Source organism: Saxophila tyrrhenica (assembly GCF_035928015.1).
Source record: "Saxophila tyrrhenica strain CCFEE 5935 chromosome Unknown scaffold_4, whole genome shotgun sequence".
Taxonomy (NCBI): domain Eukaryota; kingdom Fungi; phylum Ascomycota; class Dothideomycetes; order Mycosphaerellales; family Extremaceae; genus Saxophila; species Saxophila tyrrhenica.
This window is the reverse complement of record NW_027041736.1, coordinates 1485814-1498725: the sequence shown is the minus strand read 5'-3', so window position 1 is coordinate 1498725 and position 12912 is coordinate 1485814. Positions and strand designations below refer to the sequence as shown.

Sequence of the window (12912 nt, the reverse complement as noted above, 5' to 3'; positions counted from 1 at the left end):
AGCAGCCCAGTGGTGATGATGTTTGCCCGTGTCTCGTGATGCTTCCAACTTCCCTCTTCCGGTGAATCCCTTGGTCTCCCCACGCTCTGTGCGACCTTTTGCAGGAAGTCACTCCGTGTCCTTCAAACCACCAAAACACACTCCTCCGAAGTCCGCTACTGCTCGTTACAACAGACAACCGACTCCCTCACTATTTTCTGCCGCGCTCCAATCACTCGCTCGCAACAACGTGGTCCGGCGCAGTGTGTGTCGGGAGGCAACTGAGAACCCGGAACCGTGGAATGCTCGTGTCGGTGTTTCAAGATTACCTCGAATTCGTCGCAGGAAACAAGTCGTCGTCAGTGAATGCAGGCCGCTGCCGGTTAACGATGGATAACGAGAGTGTCCGAAGAAGAAAGCGTGCTGCTGATGGGAAGGACCGTCGTGTTACCGTGCAAGGAACGTGTAACGTGCTCCACAGGTGAGAAGTGGTCGGCGCAGGTGTTGAAAGTGGTGGGTTCGCAGGTGTGTCGTGTTGTGGCCGTCTGCCGACCGACCAGGATGTGAGGAATCGAAAGGGGGGTCTGTCGAATGAGAGGCGCCCGTTCCTGCGCTAGTCGCCGCTTTTTGCTTTGCAGCGGACTCTTCTTGGCCGTCGCTGCTGCCAATGGCCGTGATCTATCTGCCGAGTTTGGAGAATGTACTGTGTACCTGCAGATGAAACGGGCATCACAGTTCAACGCCTACTGGAGCTGCATTGGACTGCATACGGCGTGCGATGGAAGAGCTTTTCATCAACTACAGATGCCTACAAAGACCCTGTTCTTCTTCTGACAGTCCTCGCTCAACCGTATCGACGGTCCGAGCCAAATAGTTCTAGTCGTCTGCTAAACGCACAGAGCGCTCACGAACCTCTGCACATCCTCATTTGCGCCCGTGAGCATCCCAAAAGAGAAGTGCTCTGCAAGCGACAGGCCCAGTCATCCGTTCCCGGGTTTCGATAGCTCGAATTGCCCGCCTATACGTATACTTACGAGTCACGCCTGGCAGAAATACGCGTCCTCACATAGTCTGACATGTCCAAGTCCGACGAACGCAGTTGAGGAGGACGAGGACGAGGACTGCGGCTGTCAAAGAAACTTCAGTCATCATTCACCAAGCCAAACGTGCGCCAAACCTCCACCCCCGTTTCATCAGACGGGCAAGGCCGCGGCGGATCGGGAGTCGGAAGAAAAATCTCGCTTCTCCACTTCGGATGGAGAAGTGAAACATCTTCCAGGCGTGCAGCGTGCTTTGGCTGAGACGCGAAAAAGAAGTCGAGACTTCGTTTTTTCGCGTATCGAGATCGGAGGAATCAACTAAGGTAACGGTCAAGATCGCGGTAAGCAAGCTCGAGCAACATTCTGGTGCTGCTGGCTGGATAGAACACCCTCGACCATGAACAGCGGTGTTTTCTCGAAGACCTTAACGAGAAGAGAGTAGGCAGGGAAGACCTCAAGCATCGAAGTGCCATGCTACAAAATCGCGAGGACGAGGCGGGTTCTCCAGCAACTGACCATCTCATCTCATCCATGCAGCATCTAGTGCTGCGCTCAAACGTAGACCAAGGCACATACACATGGCACTCAATACTGTACAGCTAACTCCCCACCTCCACCCTCCTCTCCAACACCCCTCTCGCCTCCCCCTCCGTCAGAACCTCCAGCCCCAACTCCCCGAGCGCAAACCGCGCACTCTCATTATCCACAAAAACCAACCGCTCCACCTCAAACAGCCCCATCTTCTTCTCCCCTTCCTCCCCGTCCCCATCAGCCCACGCCGCGTCCTCATCATTATCCTCTTCCCCCGACCGGCCCGCTTTCTCCCTTACAATCTCCCCCCGGATCGGTAAACTGATCAACGTAACGCCCTCAAGCAGCCTCCGCAACCCCATCCGCGCCTGGCCTCGTCCGACGAACCGATCGATCTGCGCACACAGCGCCGTCATGTCGGTGGAAAGTTGCGTCGTGCCGGGGGTGGAGAACATCTGTCGCATGACGACGTTGTCCCAGATGTAGCTTTGGATGGCATGGCAGAGCTGTCTGCTTACTCGTCTCAGGGGTAGCTTGCCGAGCGCTCTGCTTAGGAAACCGAGATATTCGGCTAGCAGACGCAGCGCGGGCTCGAGGTCGGCGGAAATGGCGCCCCCGGCTGTGGTGGCGGAGAGGGAGGCCCAGGTGCTTATTCGAGTGTATGGGCGGAGCGCTTCGCGGATATTGTAGGTCAAGGTGTCCACGATGATGCTCTCGGTCTTGACGCGGACTTTCTTATACGAAGCAGCCGTCTCGTCGAACAGCGCACCTTGCAGTCCGCCATCGCTTTCGTCCCCGCCGACGGCTGCGCTGGTTTTGTCTTTGATATCCTGCAGCGCGCCTAAGTTCCTGCTGACTTGCTTGCGATTCTTGACGCGATCTTGTAGTTCGTCCCAGAGTTCGAGGAAGAAGACGTCGTCGCTCCAATCCCGCATGGCGTGTTCCAGGTAGTCGGCGGAGCCGAAGATGCGGCAGAGATGGTCCAGCCCTTTGACGCCTTGGAGTTCCGTCTGGTCTGTTTTGGATACGCCCTGCATTCTCCTACCAATGGAAGAGGTGGTGACGACGAACGCTTCCATACTAGACCGCAGCCGCTCGTAGAACTGGTCGAAGATGGCGATCTGGATATCGATCAAGAACCGCAGCTTCTGGCTGAAACTCGACAACGTGCGATAGCGATCCGTGATGGTGTCGACGAGGTCGTTGACGCGCAGGGCGGCTTTGGTCGGTTTGGTGGCGTCGGAGGGGACGGAGTCGTAGTCGAGTTCGTGCGCGGCCGGGTCGTCGATGATGGAGCGGTAGCGGGCGAGGGCGAAGTCGCGCTCGACGGCGAGCCAGGGGTCGAAGTAGCCGCTTTGGTCGAGGAGGAAGTAGGCGAGGCCGCGCCAGGGGGTGGAGGGGGAGGATGGGGTGTAGGCGAAGGTTTCTTCCAGGGTGGTGTCGAAGGAGAGGACTTCGTGCATGAGGTGGCTGAGGAGCTGGGGCTGTTTGGAGACTTGGGTGGCGAAGCTGGGGAGTTTGCGCTTAAGCATGGGAAGGAGGGCGGTGATGAAGGCGGAGGTGGCGTCGATGTATGCGGGTGTGAATGCGAGGTCGGAGCCGCGGAAGTGCTGGACTAGTAGAGGCTGGACGGCGTTGTCGAGGAAGCTGGAGTATGTGTTGATCAGATCTGTGGTATGCGAGAGGAAGTACTCCGGCTTGTCCAGCCGGTTGGTAGGCTTGTTGCCGGAGAAGTGGTATATGAATCGCTGTTCCAGCGGGTGTACCATGGCCTCCAGAGGGAACAGAGCAGGCGGCTCAGTATCAGGAGGCTGTTGTCCCGCACTGTTCTCGCGCTCATCCAACTCCTGCCGCTGTAAATTGAGTAGTCTTCCAAAATTTCTCTCCCACTCCTGCTGCAACGCCAAAGGCACCGTCTCCGAAGCCTTCGGCCAATTTATCTTTCCCAGCGTCTTCTCCAGATCCGCTGAGAACGAGCTCTTGATCGTATGCCTCAGCTCCTGTACCTGCCGCACAATGTGATCCAACAAATGCGGCGCCGCACCTTCCGCCGCCTCCTGCAGCGGTTGTAGGCCTGCCACCAGACGCTGTAGTCTCTTATACGGCCCCAGTGCCGCTTCATCGCTCTTTCCCAGCTGCGCGACACACTCCGCCTTGAGGTGCTCGACTTCCTTCAACAGCTCCACATACCCAGCCGCGACATCGAGCTTTCGCAGCTTCTCCATACTGGCCTCAAACTTCTCGACCGCTTCATCGCTAGTCTCGGATTGCGTTACGATGAGCAGTCTGCGGTCGATGCTACTCTGATCCTTCTGGAAGGTCTCGATCTTCTGCCGGAGGGAGCCATCCTGTTCGTTGGCTCTGCGCTGAGCGTCTTGGTGGTCGCGCCGCGCATCGTCGAGTTGTTGCTTGAGTAGGTCCTGCTGGGTCTTGACGTTGGCGAGGAGGTTGTCGAGGTTGTCGAGGTCCGCTGATGTCTGCAGTTGGTCGTCTAGGTAATCTTGGACGCGAGTGTCCATTTTTGCGGCCACTGAGGGACGTGTCGTTCTGTAGCAGATGGTTTCGCTTGCGGGCCTGGATTTTGATATTCGAGATAGTTGGCAAGCTGCCTAATGTGGTTAGGCTGATTTTGCCGGATGAATATGTCTCTTAACTGCCCGACCTCCTACCTTACCATCTACTCTCTTCGTCGACTAGCTATCATGGAGACATCTCGAATTGATCCCCATACCGACCAGCACGTTGTGAGTACTCGAGACTGCACCTGAGGTCAACCAGGCTTGAGTAAAGGGGCTTGGGGGCCGAGGACAGCGATATCCTCAGCTTGAACGCGAACGCGTACGGCAGTCGTGTCAATACCTGTCCCTCGATGCGACACGGCGAAGCCACCACCAACTCTCTACTATGATCACACGCTGGAGTCCAGGCGCCGATGGCGAGAGGGTTGTGTGTGATACATGAACCCAGCCCTGGCAACGACAACCAGATGGATTCGAGACATCATTTCTGCTCTTACTTCCAACCCTGCCAAGCCCGTATCTCAGCCCTTCACGTCCTCTTCAGGACTTCAAGTGAGTGCATTGAAGGTATAAGTTCGTATAAATTCTCCATTCAAGCGTCACATTTTCCTGTATCATCCGCCTCAACTACCGACAAGATACACCAAGCCTCCGAGCCTCCTTAGCCCCAGTCAAGATGCAGCTACTTACCTTCACCACGGCCGCCGGCCTCCTCCTCACCTCTGCTCTGGCTGCCCCCCTCGAAGCCGCCGCGTCAAGCCTCTCCTGGTCCGTCACCGACTACTCCTTCACCCGCGACGACAACCGCCACTACCACTACAGCTTCAACGTCCAAGGTGACGGCAAAGTCGACGAAACCCCACCCTTCACTGCCACTTGCTCCGGGACGCAGCAGCCTGGATACCAAGAATGCGAGACCTACATCTGGCAGCCCACCATGCCCGGCACTTTCAAAATCTCTGCCAACGTCAACGTCGTCGCGAACCCGAACGACCCGAGCAAGAAGGTTCCGAGGGTGTTCATCAAGACGCACTGGGTCAATGAGGGGCAGTGTTCCTACACGGACATTGGGCGTTATGTGAGTGCCGGGGATACTGGAGAGCTTTACATTCTGAAGTGCAAACTAACCAGATTTTCTCGCTGCCAGGATGCGCCTGCTGTACTCGACAGCTTCTACTTCAGCCCGGTGTCTCACGTCAAGGGGGAGGGATGCGTCTCATAGACCGCGAGTTTCCGGGGAACCTTCATTCTGGTCATTCTGATCAATCACCTCTGTGCTGTGGTTGTCACGGGATATTGTATTCAGCCATATTTCAGCCGGCAATTCTCTTCATTGTTATTAGTAGATCCGTAGGACGCGAAGAAGAAGTGTCTTGTTCAGGGGACTGTCAGGACTTGTACCATACCGGTTATACTTTTGCAGGTGATCTGAGAGCTGCCATCATCCAATCGCGATCCTCTGCTTTGATCTTCAGATTGGAAAGACTACGAGCAGTGCTTATTATAGGCTCTTCTCGACTACATGAAGCACGAGCGTGGCCTTTGTGCCATTCCAGATCACGTAATCTTGGGTGGTCACCCCAGAAAACACCATTGCACTGTTTCGGAGCTTGCTATGCCTCCTACTATTCGTGCTTCCATTCTATTCCAACACTCGTGGTCGCAACAGGAGCCACGCGAATGCGAGAAATACGGCAGACAAGCGTTGCCAATCCTCCCAATCCGTAGGCTTTTGCCTTGCCAACATGTTGTTTCGAGCAGCCATCTAATTTACTCGAATCCTTCGGGGAACAATCTGGGGGGCATACGGGGGGGAGAGGGCCTTCCGTTCCACAAGAAAGTGACAGATGACGGGACTTCTCTCGTATACCATCCCCATGGAACAGCCACATGTGGAACAAGCGTCTATATTTAGGAGAAGATGCACGTGTGGTAAGACTCTGCGCACTACCACCTTGTTCCAGCAAATGGAACGAGCACTGGAAGAACGAAGAGTTGCGGATAAAGCTGATCTCACCCGAACATCGAATGTATAAAGAGGTCCAGACAGCGCCCCAGAAGACTCGTTTCGCTCAGCTAAATACAACCACTGAAAGACAGCACCGTTGACAACACCCGACACAGACGTTCGCTTCAACCAAAATGCAACTCACCAACTTCATCCTCGCCACTGCCGCCCTCCTCGGCTCCTCTTGGGCCACACCTCTCGAAGCCCGCGCCAAAACACCCTGGCACATCACCGGATGGACCTTCATCGACGACACCTACGAATTCTATATCCAAGATAGAAAGGACTTCACGGCTCGCTGCTTCGGTCCCTCAGGCCAGCCTTTCACCGACTGCGAGCTCATCCACGACCCGAACAAGCATTATGGCACCACTGAAGTGTCTGCTCGCGTGAAGCTTGTGAACGCGAAGCCGCGGTTGTTTGTGAAGTCGCTCTATACGGACGATACGTCCTGCACGTACCTGAGTCTTGTGAAGAATTACAAGGCTGCCGTGACGAGTACGGCGACGGAGTTTGCGCTGAGCCCGACAGTGACGGAGGGTGGGCCGTGTGTCTCTTTGACAGCTTAGGGGGCGGGATGTTGGCTAGAGGCATGGAGATGTCGCTTCGCTCGAGTCTTCAGATGAGTTTGTGAAGAGCAAGGGGATTCTTTGAGGGTGTTCCAAAGGGCCGGGAATTGGTCGAAGAGAGCCAAGTGTGAGGCGCTCCGTTGGCAGAGTCGCCATGACTAGTCTCTCATATTGGTGTCCCGAGTCGCTGTATATATTATTCAGTATCGTCAATGACCAGCAGGCTTGCAATCTTCCTTCTGGCTCTCAGGTAGCTCCTCATGAAGTCGGGTCCATTCGTCTGGCCACAGTGGATCCCAGGTATGCGTCGAGTGTAGGATTACGACTTCGAAGTTCACGTCTGCTGCCATGTGTATTCGTGCCGATTACCAGAAGAAGTTAGACCAGTCAGATGACAGCGCGTCAGATGACAGCGCGTCAGCGCGTCCCGCGGAGATCTTCTCTCTCCATTCGTACTCATCAATCGCGAGAGTATGTCTCTGGCAGTCCATCTCGATAAATTGATGAGCTAAACAGTCTGTCCAGCGTGATGCGCGCGTAAACCGCAGCCAGCAGCCAGAGCGTAGTTCTGAGGGTAGTATGCAGGACGGTCGCACCGCATACTGCAGGCGGGCGAGCCCGGGAGGAGGTGTTTGATAAAGCAGAGGTATATGAGATAAGTCCTGAGCACTGTCATGTGAGTTCAACTGTCTGCGTTCCTAAGATGGAAGGAGATGTCAAACGTCACGTCTGCCTAGTAAAGCTCAACCTCACTTCATCCTGAAACTGAACAAGAAATTCCATTAATGCTACACACTCACCTTCAGCATACTGGAACGACCGCAGACACTGCATGCACCTCAACGACATCCTCTTAGGCCAGTGAAGACGTACCTCACAGCCTATACACCAACATGGACATCTTCGTGCGCAACATCCCTGCGGAGGCTACAGCCAAGCAAGTCAAGGCATACTTCCGCCAGCCATTCCTCGAATGCAACATCAACGATGAATACCATGTGGAAAAGATGCGCGATAAGCCGTTTGCTGTCATCACGGTTCTCCATCCTCACAAAGCACAACAATTCTTGAACACGTACGGGCTCCCGCCAAACGCACCACGCCACGTCTTCCCCTTGAGACAGCTGCGATGGAACAACAGGACCATTCTCTGCTGCATCAGCAAGTCGGCGTCCACCCCGTTGTCCGTCCAGACTTTGGCCCACGAGGCAGCTCAGCGAGCGCAACGACCGAATGGCACGATCGTCCCTCCTCCGGCGGCCGACCAGAACTCCAGAATCACCCGCTTCGGCATCAAAGCGGTCAGCTGCGGTGTTTGGGAGTACCACGGCTCACAGCTCATCTTCACTCAACACTGGTCAGAGGCACGCCAGGGCACCATCTCGCTCGGTCTCAAGGGCGCCGCCATACTCCTGGGTGGCTCGAACTCGAAGCAATGCCGCATTGACTTAGAGTACTACGGCTGTAAGAACATTGTGGTCTCGGGAAACTACAACGACCCCGCCATCTCCTTCACACTCGGATACCCACCCAAGTTCTATGAGGTGATACCTAAGGACTCCAACGGAAATGATGACGATGTTCTGGCAAGCGCATTAATGTCGCTGATACTGAGTTCTACAACTCGTTCCATTAACAAAAACTCAGTCAAAAAGGCAAGGCTCCCAAGCATCAACAGCGAGCATGCAAAAGTCGCTGGAACATGCTTTGTCTATCGCATCACACTGGCTGAGTGGGCTACGCTCGCTCCCGTTCGTGCAGTGTTGGATCGAGTTGCAAAAGCATCGTCGTGTATCACGATGACGACGGCGACCATGCTGCCTCCTGAGTCGTTGCATAACAGCTTCGTCCGCCTAAACCGCGATCTCACCGATGCTGACCGCTACGGCCTGTACCTGTTCACATTGCGCTACCACATCGACAGACTGGCTCGCAATGGTGTCCTGTCGCCTCTCAAGGTCAAGCAATTACTCCCGAAGATCGCAAGAATCCATCACAGCCATGGCCTCGACGCAGCATTGTCTGCTCTCTCGCGCTTCTTTCGTGCCATACCATACGCTGGGCCGGGGGTTGACAGCCATGAGTTGTCTCTCACCACTCTCGAGACCATGCTGGAAGACCTGGCATCGAACTACGACCACTACAAGCACAACCCGGAAAACGCGTACGAGCTGGTCAAACGTCACCAGCATATCAATCTGATCCATAAGGTGACAATCATTCCAGCTGCGACATACCTCGATGGGGTGGAGCCAGAGCCGACGAACAGAGTCTTGCGCCGCTACCGAACCACAGTGACCACTTCATCCGCGTGGCCTTCCAGGATGAGGATGATGGAGGGGTGCGTTACGATCCGCGAGCTTCACAAGATCTGATCTTCCACAAGCGCTTCAAGGAAGTGTTGGACAAGGCCATCCTGATTGCCGGGCAGGGATACTCATTCCTTGGGTTCTCCCACTCCTCTCTCCGTGCTCAGTCTTGCTGGTTCATGGCACCGATGTACATCGACGATACTCTGCGGCTGCCTGAGCATATCCTCAAAGAGCTCGGTGACTTCGAGGTCATCAGGACACCGGCAAAGTGCGCAGCTCGAATCGGGCAGAATTCCACCGATACGTAAGTTTAGCTTTAAACCCTGGCATCTTTTTCGCCGCTGTCTTGTCGTTCGCGGTAGCTTCTGCACGTTACTAACTCATCGTCCCCTCCAGCAACGCCACCATCGACATTCATCGCAATAGCGTCTACGACTTGCCATTGGTGACGAAGAATGGCTATGATTTCGGCGACGGCGTGGGCACGATCTCAAAAGACCTGCTACGTCGGGTTTGGAGGGTGTACGGCACCAGGCGTGCGATCAAGCCTACAGCTCTGCAGATTCGGTTCCAGGGCTGCAAAGGAATGGTTAGCTTGGACAGCACCCTTTCGGGACAGAAGCTCATGCTACGCTCAAACATGTATGCCGCAATACTTCTAGCGATGCCATGTGAACATGCTGACCTCTTGCTAGGAGAAAGTTCGAGACGTCTTCTACCGAAAAGTGGAACCTTGAGATCTGTGGCGCTGGCTTCAAACCACTTCCTCTCATTCTCAATCGCCAGCTCATCAAGATCCTTGAGGACCTTGGCGTCCCGGCGTCTGCCTTACACGATGTGCAGAAGCAAGCCACGGACAAGTTGCGCCACGTGACGACTGGCAATGCTGTCAATGCTGCCAACTTCCTCGAAGAGCAGGACAGCCCCAAGTCGACTCGCATCCCTACGCTCATCCGCCTGCTCAACCAGATCGGCCTTAACTACCGACAGGACAGCTTCTTGTATCGAGTGGTGGAGATGAGTATCGTTACCACGCTGCGGGACATCAAGTATCGCGGCAGGATTCCGGTTTTTCCTGGCCACACGCTCTACGGCATCATGGACGAGACTGGCTACCTCCGAGAGGGAGAGGTGTTCGTGATCACCGAGAGCTCTCCAGACGGCGGGAGGCGAGTGTTGGTTCAGAATAGGATCGCAGTCACCCGCACCCCAGCCCTCCATCCAGGAGACATCCAGCTCGTCAATGCTGTCGACGTACCCGCGAACTCTCCGCTGAAAGAGCTTTCGAACGTCATCGTCTTCAGCCAACATGGCGAGCGGGACCTACCTTCTCAGCTTTCGGGTGGAGATCTTGACGGCGATCAGTTCCACATCATCTGCCATCCTCCTTTGATCCCGCCCACCACATTTAAGGCTGCCGAATACCCTCGTTTGTCGGCGGTGGAGCTGGACCGTCCGGTGACACGCAAGGACGAATGACTTCTTCGTTACGTTCATGGAGTCGAATATGCTAGGCATGATCTGCAACACCCATCTACAGCTTGCTGATCAGCGTGAGACGGGAACCTTCTCGGATGACTGCATCAAGCTTGCCGGTATGGCCTCCACAGCGGTGGATTTTTCGAAGACAGGCATTCGCGTCGATACGTCGGAACTACCTCGCTACCCAAGGATGAGGCCCGACTTCATGGCTCCATCCCCTCGTGTGGTCGTATCCGCTGGTGGCCATCTAGATGTTGAAGAGGACGACAATGAAGACGACCCTGCCTTCGAGGACTTGGATGCGGAGAAGCGACCGTTCCGCTACTACGAGAGCCAGAAAGTCCTTGGGCAACTCTATCGCGCGATTGACGAGCAGAAGTTCCTCTCCAAGATGCAGACAGATCGCCGAGCTGCCATGACCGCTGGCCATCACAACCTAATGGGCAGGCTGCAGCAGTACATGGCCCGCATGGCATCGAACTACGGCATCCTGTACCTCCACCATGCTGAGCTGGCGCGCGACATCCGATCTGGGTGAGTACCGACATTACCGACATTTCTTCACCAAAGCTAATTTCTCCACAGGTACGAGGAAAGCCTCTTAAACATCCTGCACACCTACGCCCCATCAACCAACATGCCCATCTCCGAACACGAAGCCTTCGCCGGCACCATCCTCGGCCGCAAAGGCGGAGCGCAAAACAAGCCTCTCCGTGAATTGGGCAAGACGATGCGCGAGCGCTTCCAGGCCATCGTCGAGTACAACATCATGCGCATCACCAAGGGCGACGAGCAAATGCACGGGGTCAGCGACCTCGACTTGCTGTATGAGGACAGCGTGGATCGGCAGGTTGAGGCGCTGCCGAGGGCTATGGCGTGCTTGCAGGTGGCGGTTGAGGAGAGAGGGTGGGTGGATAGGGAGTTGGGGGAGTTGCAGTCGTTTAAGTGTATTGCTGCTGGGGTGTGTTTGAGGGAGTTTGAGCGGTATAGGATTACGACGTTGGGGTCGTATGTACTGCCGCCGGTGTGAGGGGAAATGTGTTCGGAAGGGAATGATGGCTGGTGCATTGCTGTGATGAGCGGATGGCAATGGGAGGCAAGATCAATAGGAGCGTGGACATGGTGTGATGCTTGATATGGAGCAGCAGGTAGTGGCTATTGGAAAGCAGTCATAGTAGCTAAAGACAATGGTCCGCCACTGCTGCATTCAAACCTCCTCTATGTCCATGCCTATGGATAGCTGTCGCTGCTGGCGATGACCATCTACTTCCTTCAGCGTGCAGCAGCCATGACATGGTCACGAAGGGACTCAACCTCAACCTGTCTTCGGTCCTCGCTGCAGGTCACTGCCCATATCCTACTGTCTTCATTTCATTTCATCCTGACATCCCCTACTGTGACTGAGCAGCTGACTTTCGCGTAACCTGTCATTGTCCTTGTTGATGCTTATGCGCCTTTGTTGATCTTGGCTGTGGCTTCTTGCGTTAGCGATGTCTTTGTTCATGATCATTACGAGTCTGCGACCTACCCCTTGACGCCCGTGTCGCTCATGTCGCTCCAGCCCTGCGCCTGCTCGGGACCTTGTCCGTGAGATTGTCCCACTCTTCCTGGGTGAAGAGGCGCGTGTCGCCGAAGAACTCCATCAGGGGCGCGTGGTTGTACAGCTTGTGGTCGCGCGCGTTGAAGTCGTCTGGCCACTTCTTCCGGAGGTGGGAGCGGATGAACGTGTTGTCCTTGCGCCGTGGGAACTTCCTGATCTCACGCGCGAGCTTGTACAGCCAGGGAGGGATGGCCGGGCGATCGTTGCCATCATCGCTCTCCCTGTCGTCGATGCCGTCATCGGTAGCTTCGTCGGTAGCGTCGTGGGTGACAACCTGCTCGATCTCGACCTCGTCCTTGGAAATGACCGAGTCGTGAGGCGTGAACTCATCCTCGGAATCCTCCGAGCTGTCGTCCTAAGCAAGCGTTAGTGTGATCCGATCACGAAAGCGGTGAGCAGGGACTTACGCTGTAGCTTGGGACTTCATCGATCTCCTGCGCTGCCTCCTCTGCTGCCCGCGCCGCTGCTTCCTCTGCTTCACGAGCCACTGCTTCGTCTGCCTCGGTCTCCGCCTGGTCGAGCGCAGCCCGACCGGTGCCGTAAAGGGTCGTTGTGTCGAAGCGCTCCATCTCAGCCAGGCTGACGGTCCTGAACGGCGCAGGTTGGCTGTTCGGCAGGAGGGACTCGGTCGGCATGACCATGTTCCAGGAAAGACGGCCTGGCATGGTTGCGCGTGGTAGGGTGTGATGTTATGATTGAGTGGTTGCGTATTGGTGTGGGTGTGTAGAAGGAGTCTTGATGTTTGCGTGTTGTGATTTCGTGCTGGTGGGCGAAAAGTTTGTGATTGAGGTTCCATTTGTATGAGGCGGCGTGGCTGCGTATCAACAGCGTGGTGGTCCGTGCCCAAAAAGTGAATGTCGTTGCCAATCTGC

The 12912-nt window shown here is 55.5% G+C and overlaps 6 protein-coding genes across 6 annotated transcripts; 4 read left to right on the top strand and 2 right to left on the bottom strand.

The window, feature by feature from the left end:
- Positions 1 to 1618: 1618 nt before the first annotated feature.
- Positions 1619 to 4069, bottom strand: LTR77_003269 (uncharacterized protein; the record flags this gene model as incomplete). The annotated part of the gene is made up of 1 exon (XM_064800526.1): positions 1619 to 4069. The coding sequence occupies one exon, from the start codon at positions 4067 to 4069 to the stop codon at positions 1619 to 1621; it is 2451 nt and encodes an 816-aa protein (XP_064661865.1).
- A 676-nt stretch (positions 4070 to 4745) lies between these two features.
- Positions 4746 to 5291, top strand: LTR77_003268 (uncharacterized protein; the record flags this gene model as incomplete). The annotated part of the gene is made up of 2 exons (XM_064800525.1): positions 4746 to 5147; positions 5217 to 5291. 2 exons carry the CDS (start codon positions 4746 to 4748, stop codon positions 5289 to 5291), a joined length of 477 nt encoding a protein of 158 aa, XP_064661864.1.
- Positions 5292 to 6211: 920 nt separating this feature from the next.
- On the top strand, positions 6212 to 6646 carry LTR77_003267 (uncharacterized protein; the record flags this gene model as incomplete). Its single annotated transcript, XM_064800524.1, has 1 exon — positions 6212 to 6646. The coding sequence occupies one exon, from the start codon at positions 6212 to 6214 to the stop codon at positions 6644 to 6646; it is 435 nt and encodes a 144-aa protein (XP_064661863.1).
- An 893-nt stretch (positions 6647 to 7539) lies between these two features.
- Positions 7540 to 10437, top strand: LTR77_003266 (uncharacterized protein; the record flags this gene model as incomplete). Its single annotated transcript, XM_064800523.1, has 4 exons — positions 7540 to 8810; positions 8873 to 9262; positions 9355 to 9600; positions 9654 to 10437. The coding sequence occupies 4 exons, from the start codon at positions 7540 to 7542 to the stop codon at positions 10435 to 10437; spliced, it is 2691 nt and encodes an 896-aa protein (XP_064661862.1).
- A 16-nt stretch (positions 10438 to 10453) lies between these two features.
- Positions 10454 to 11470, top strand: LTR77_003265 (uncharacterized protein; the record flags this gene model as incomplete). The annotated part of the gene is made up of 2 exons (XM_064800522.1): positions 10454 to 10974; positions 11026 to 11470. 2 exons carry the CDS (start codon positions 10454 to 10456, stop codon positions 11468 to 11470), a joined length of 966 nt encoding a protein of 321 aa, XP_064661861.1.
- A 517-nt stretch (positions 11471 to 11987) lies between these two features.
- Positions 11988 to 12705, bottom strand: LTR77_003264 (uncharacterized protein; the record flags this gene model as incomplete). Its single annotated transcript, XM_064800521.1, has 2 exons — positions 11988 to 12395; positions 12448 to 12705. 2 exons carry the CDS (start codon positions 12703 to 12705, stop codon positions 11988 to 11990), a joined length of 666 nt encoding a protein of 221 aa, XP_064661860.1.
- Between the last annotated feature and the right edge of the window lie 207 nt (positions 12706 to 12912).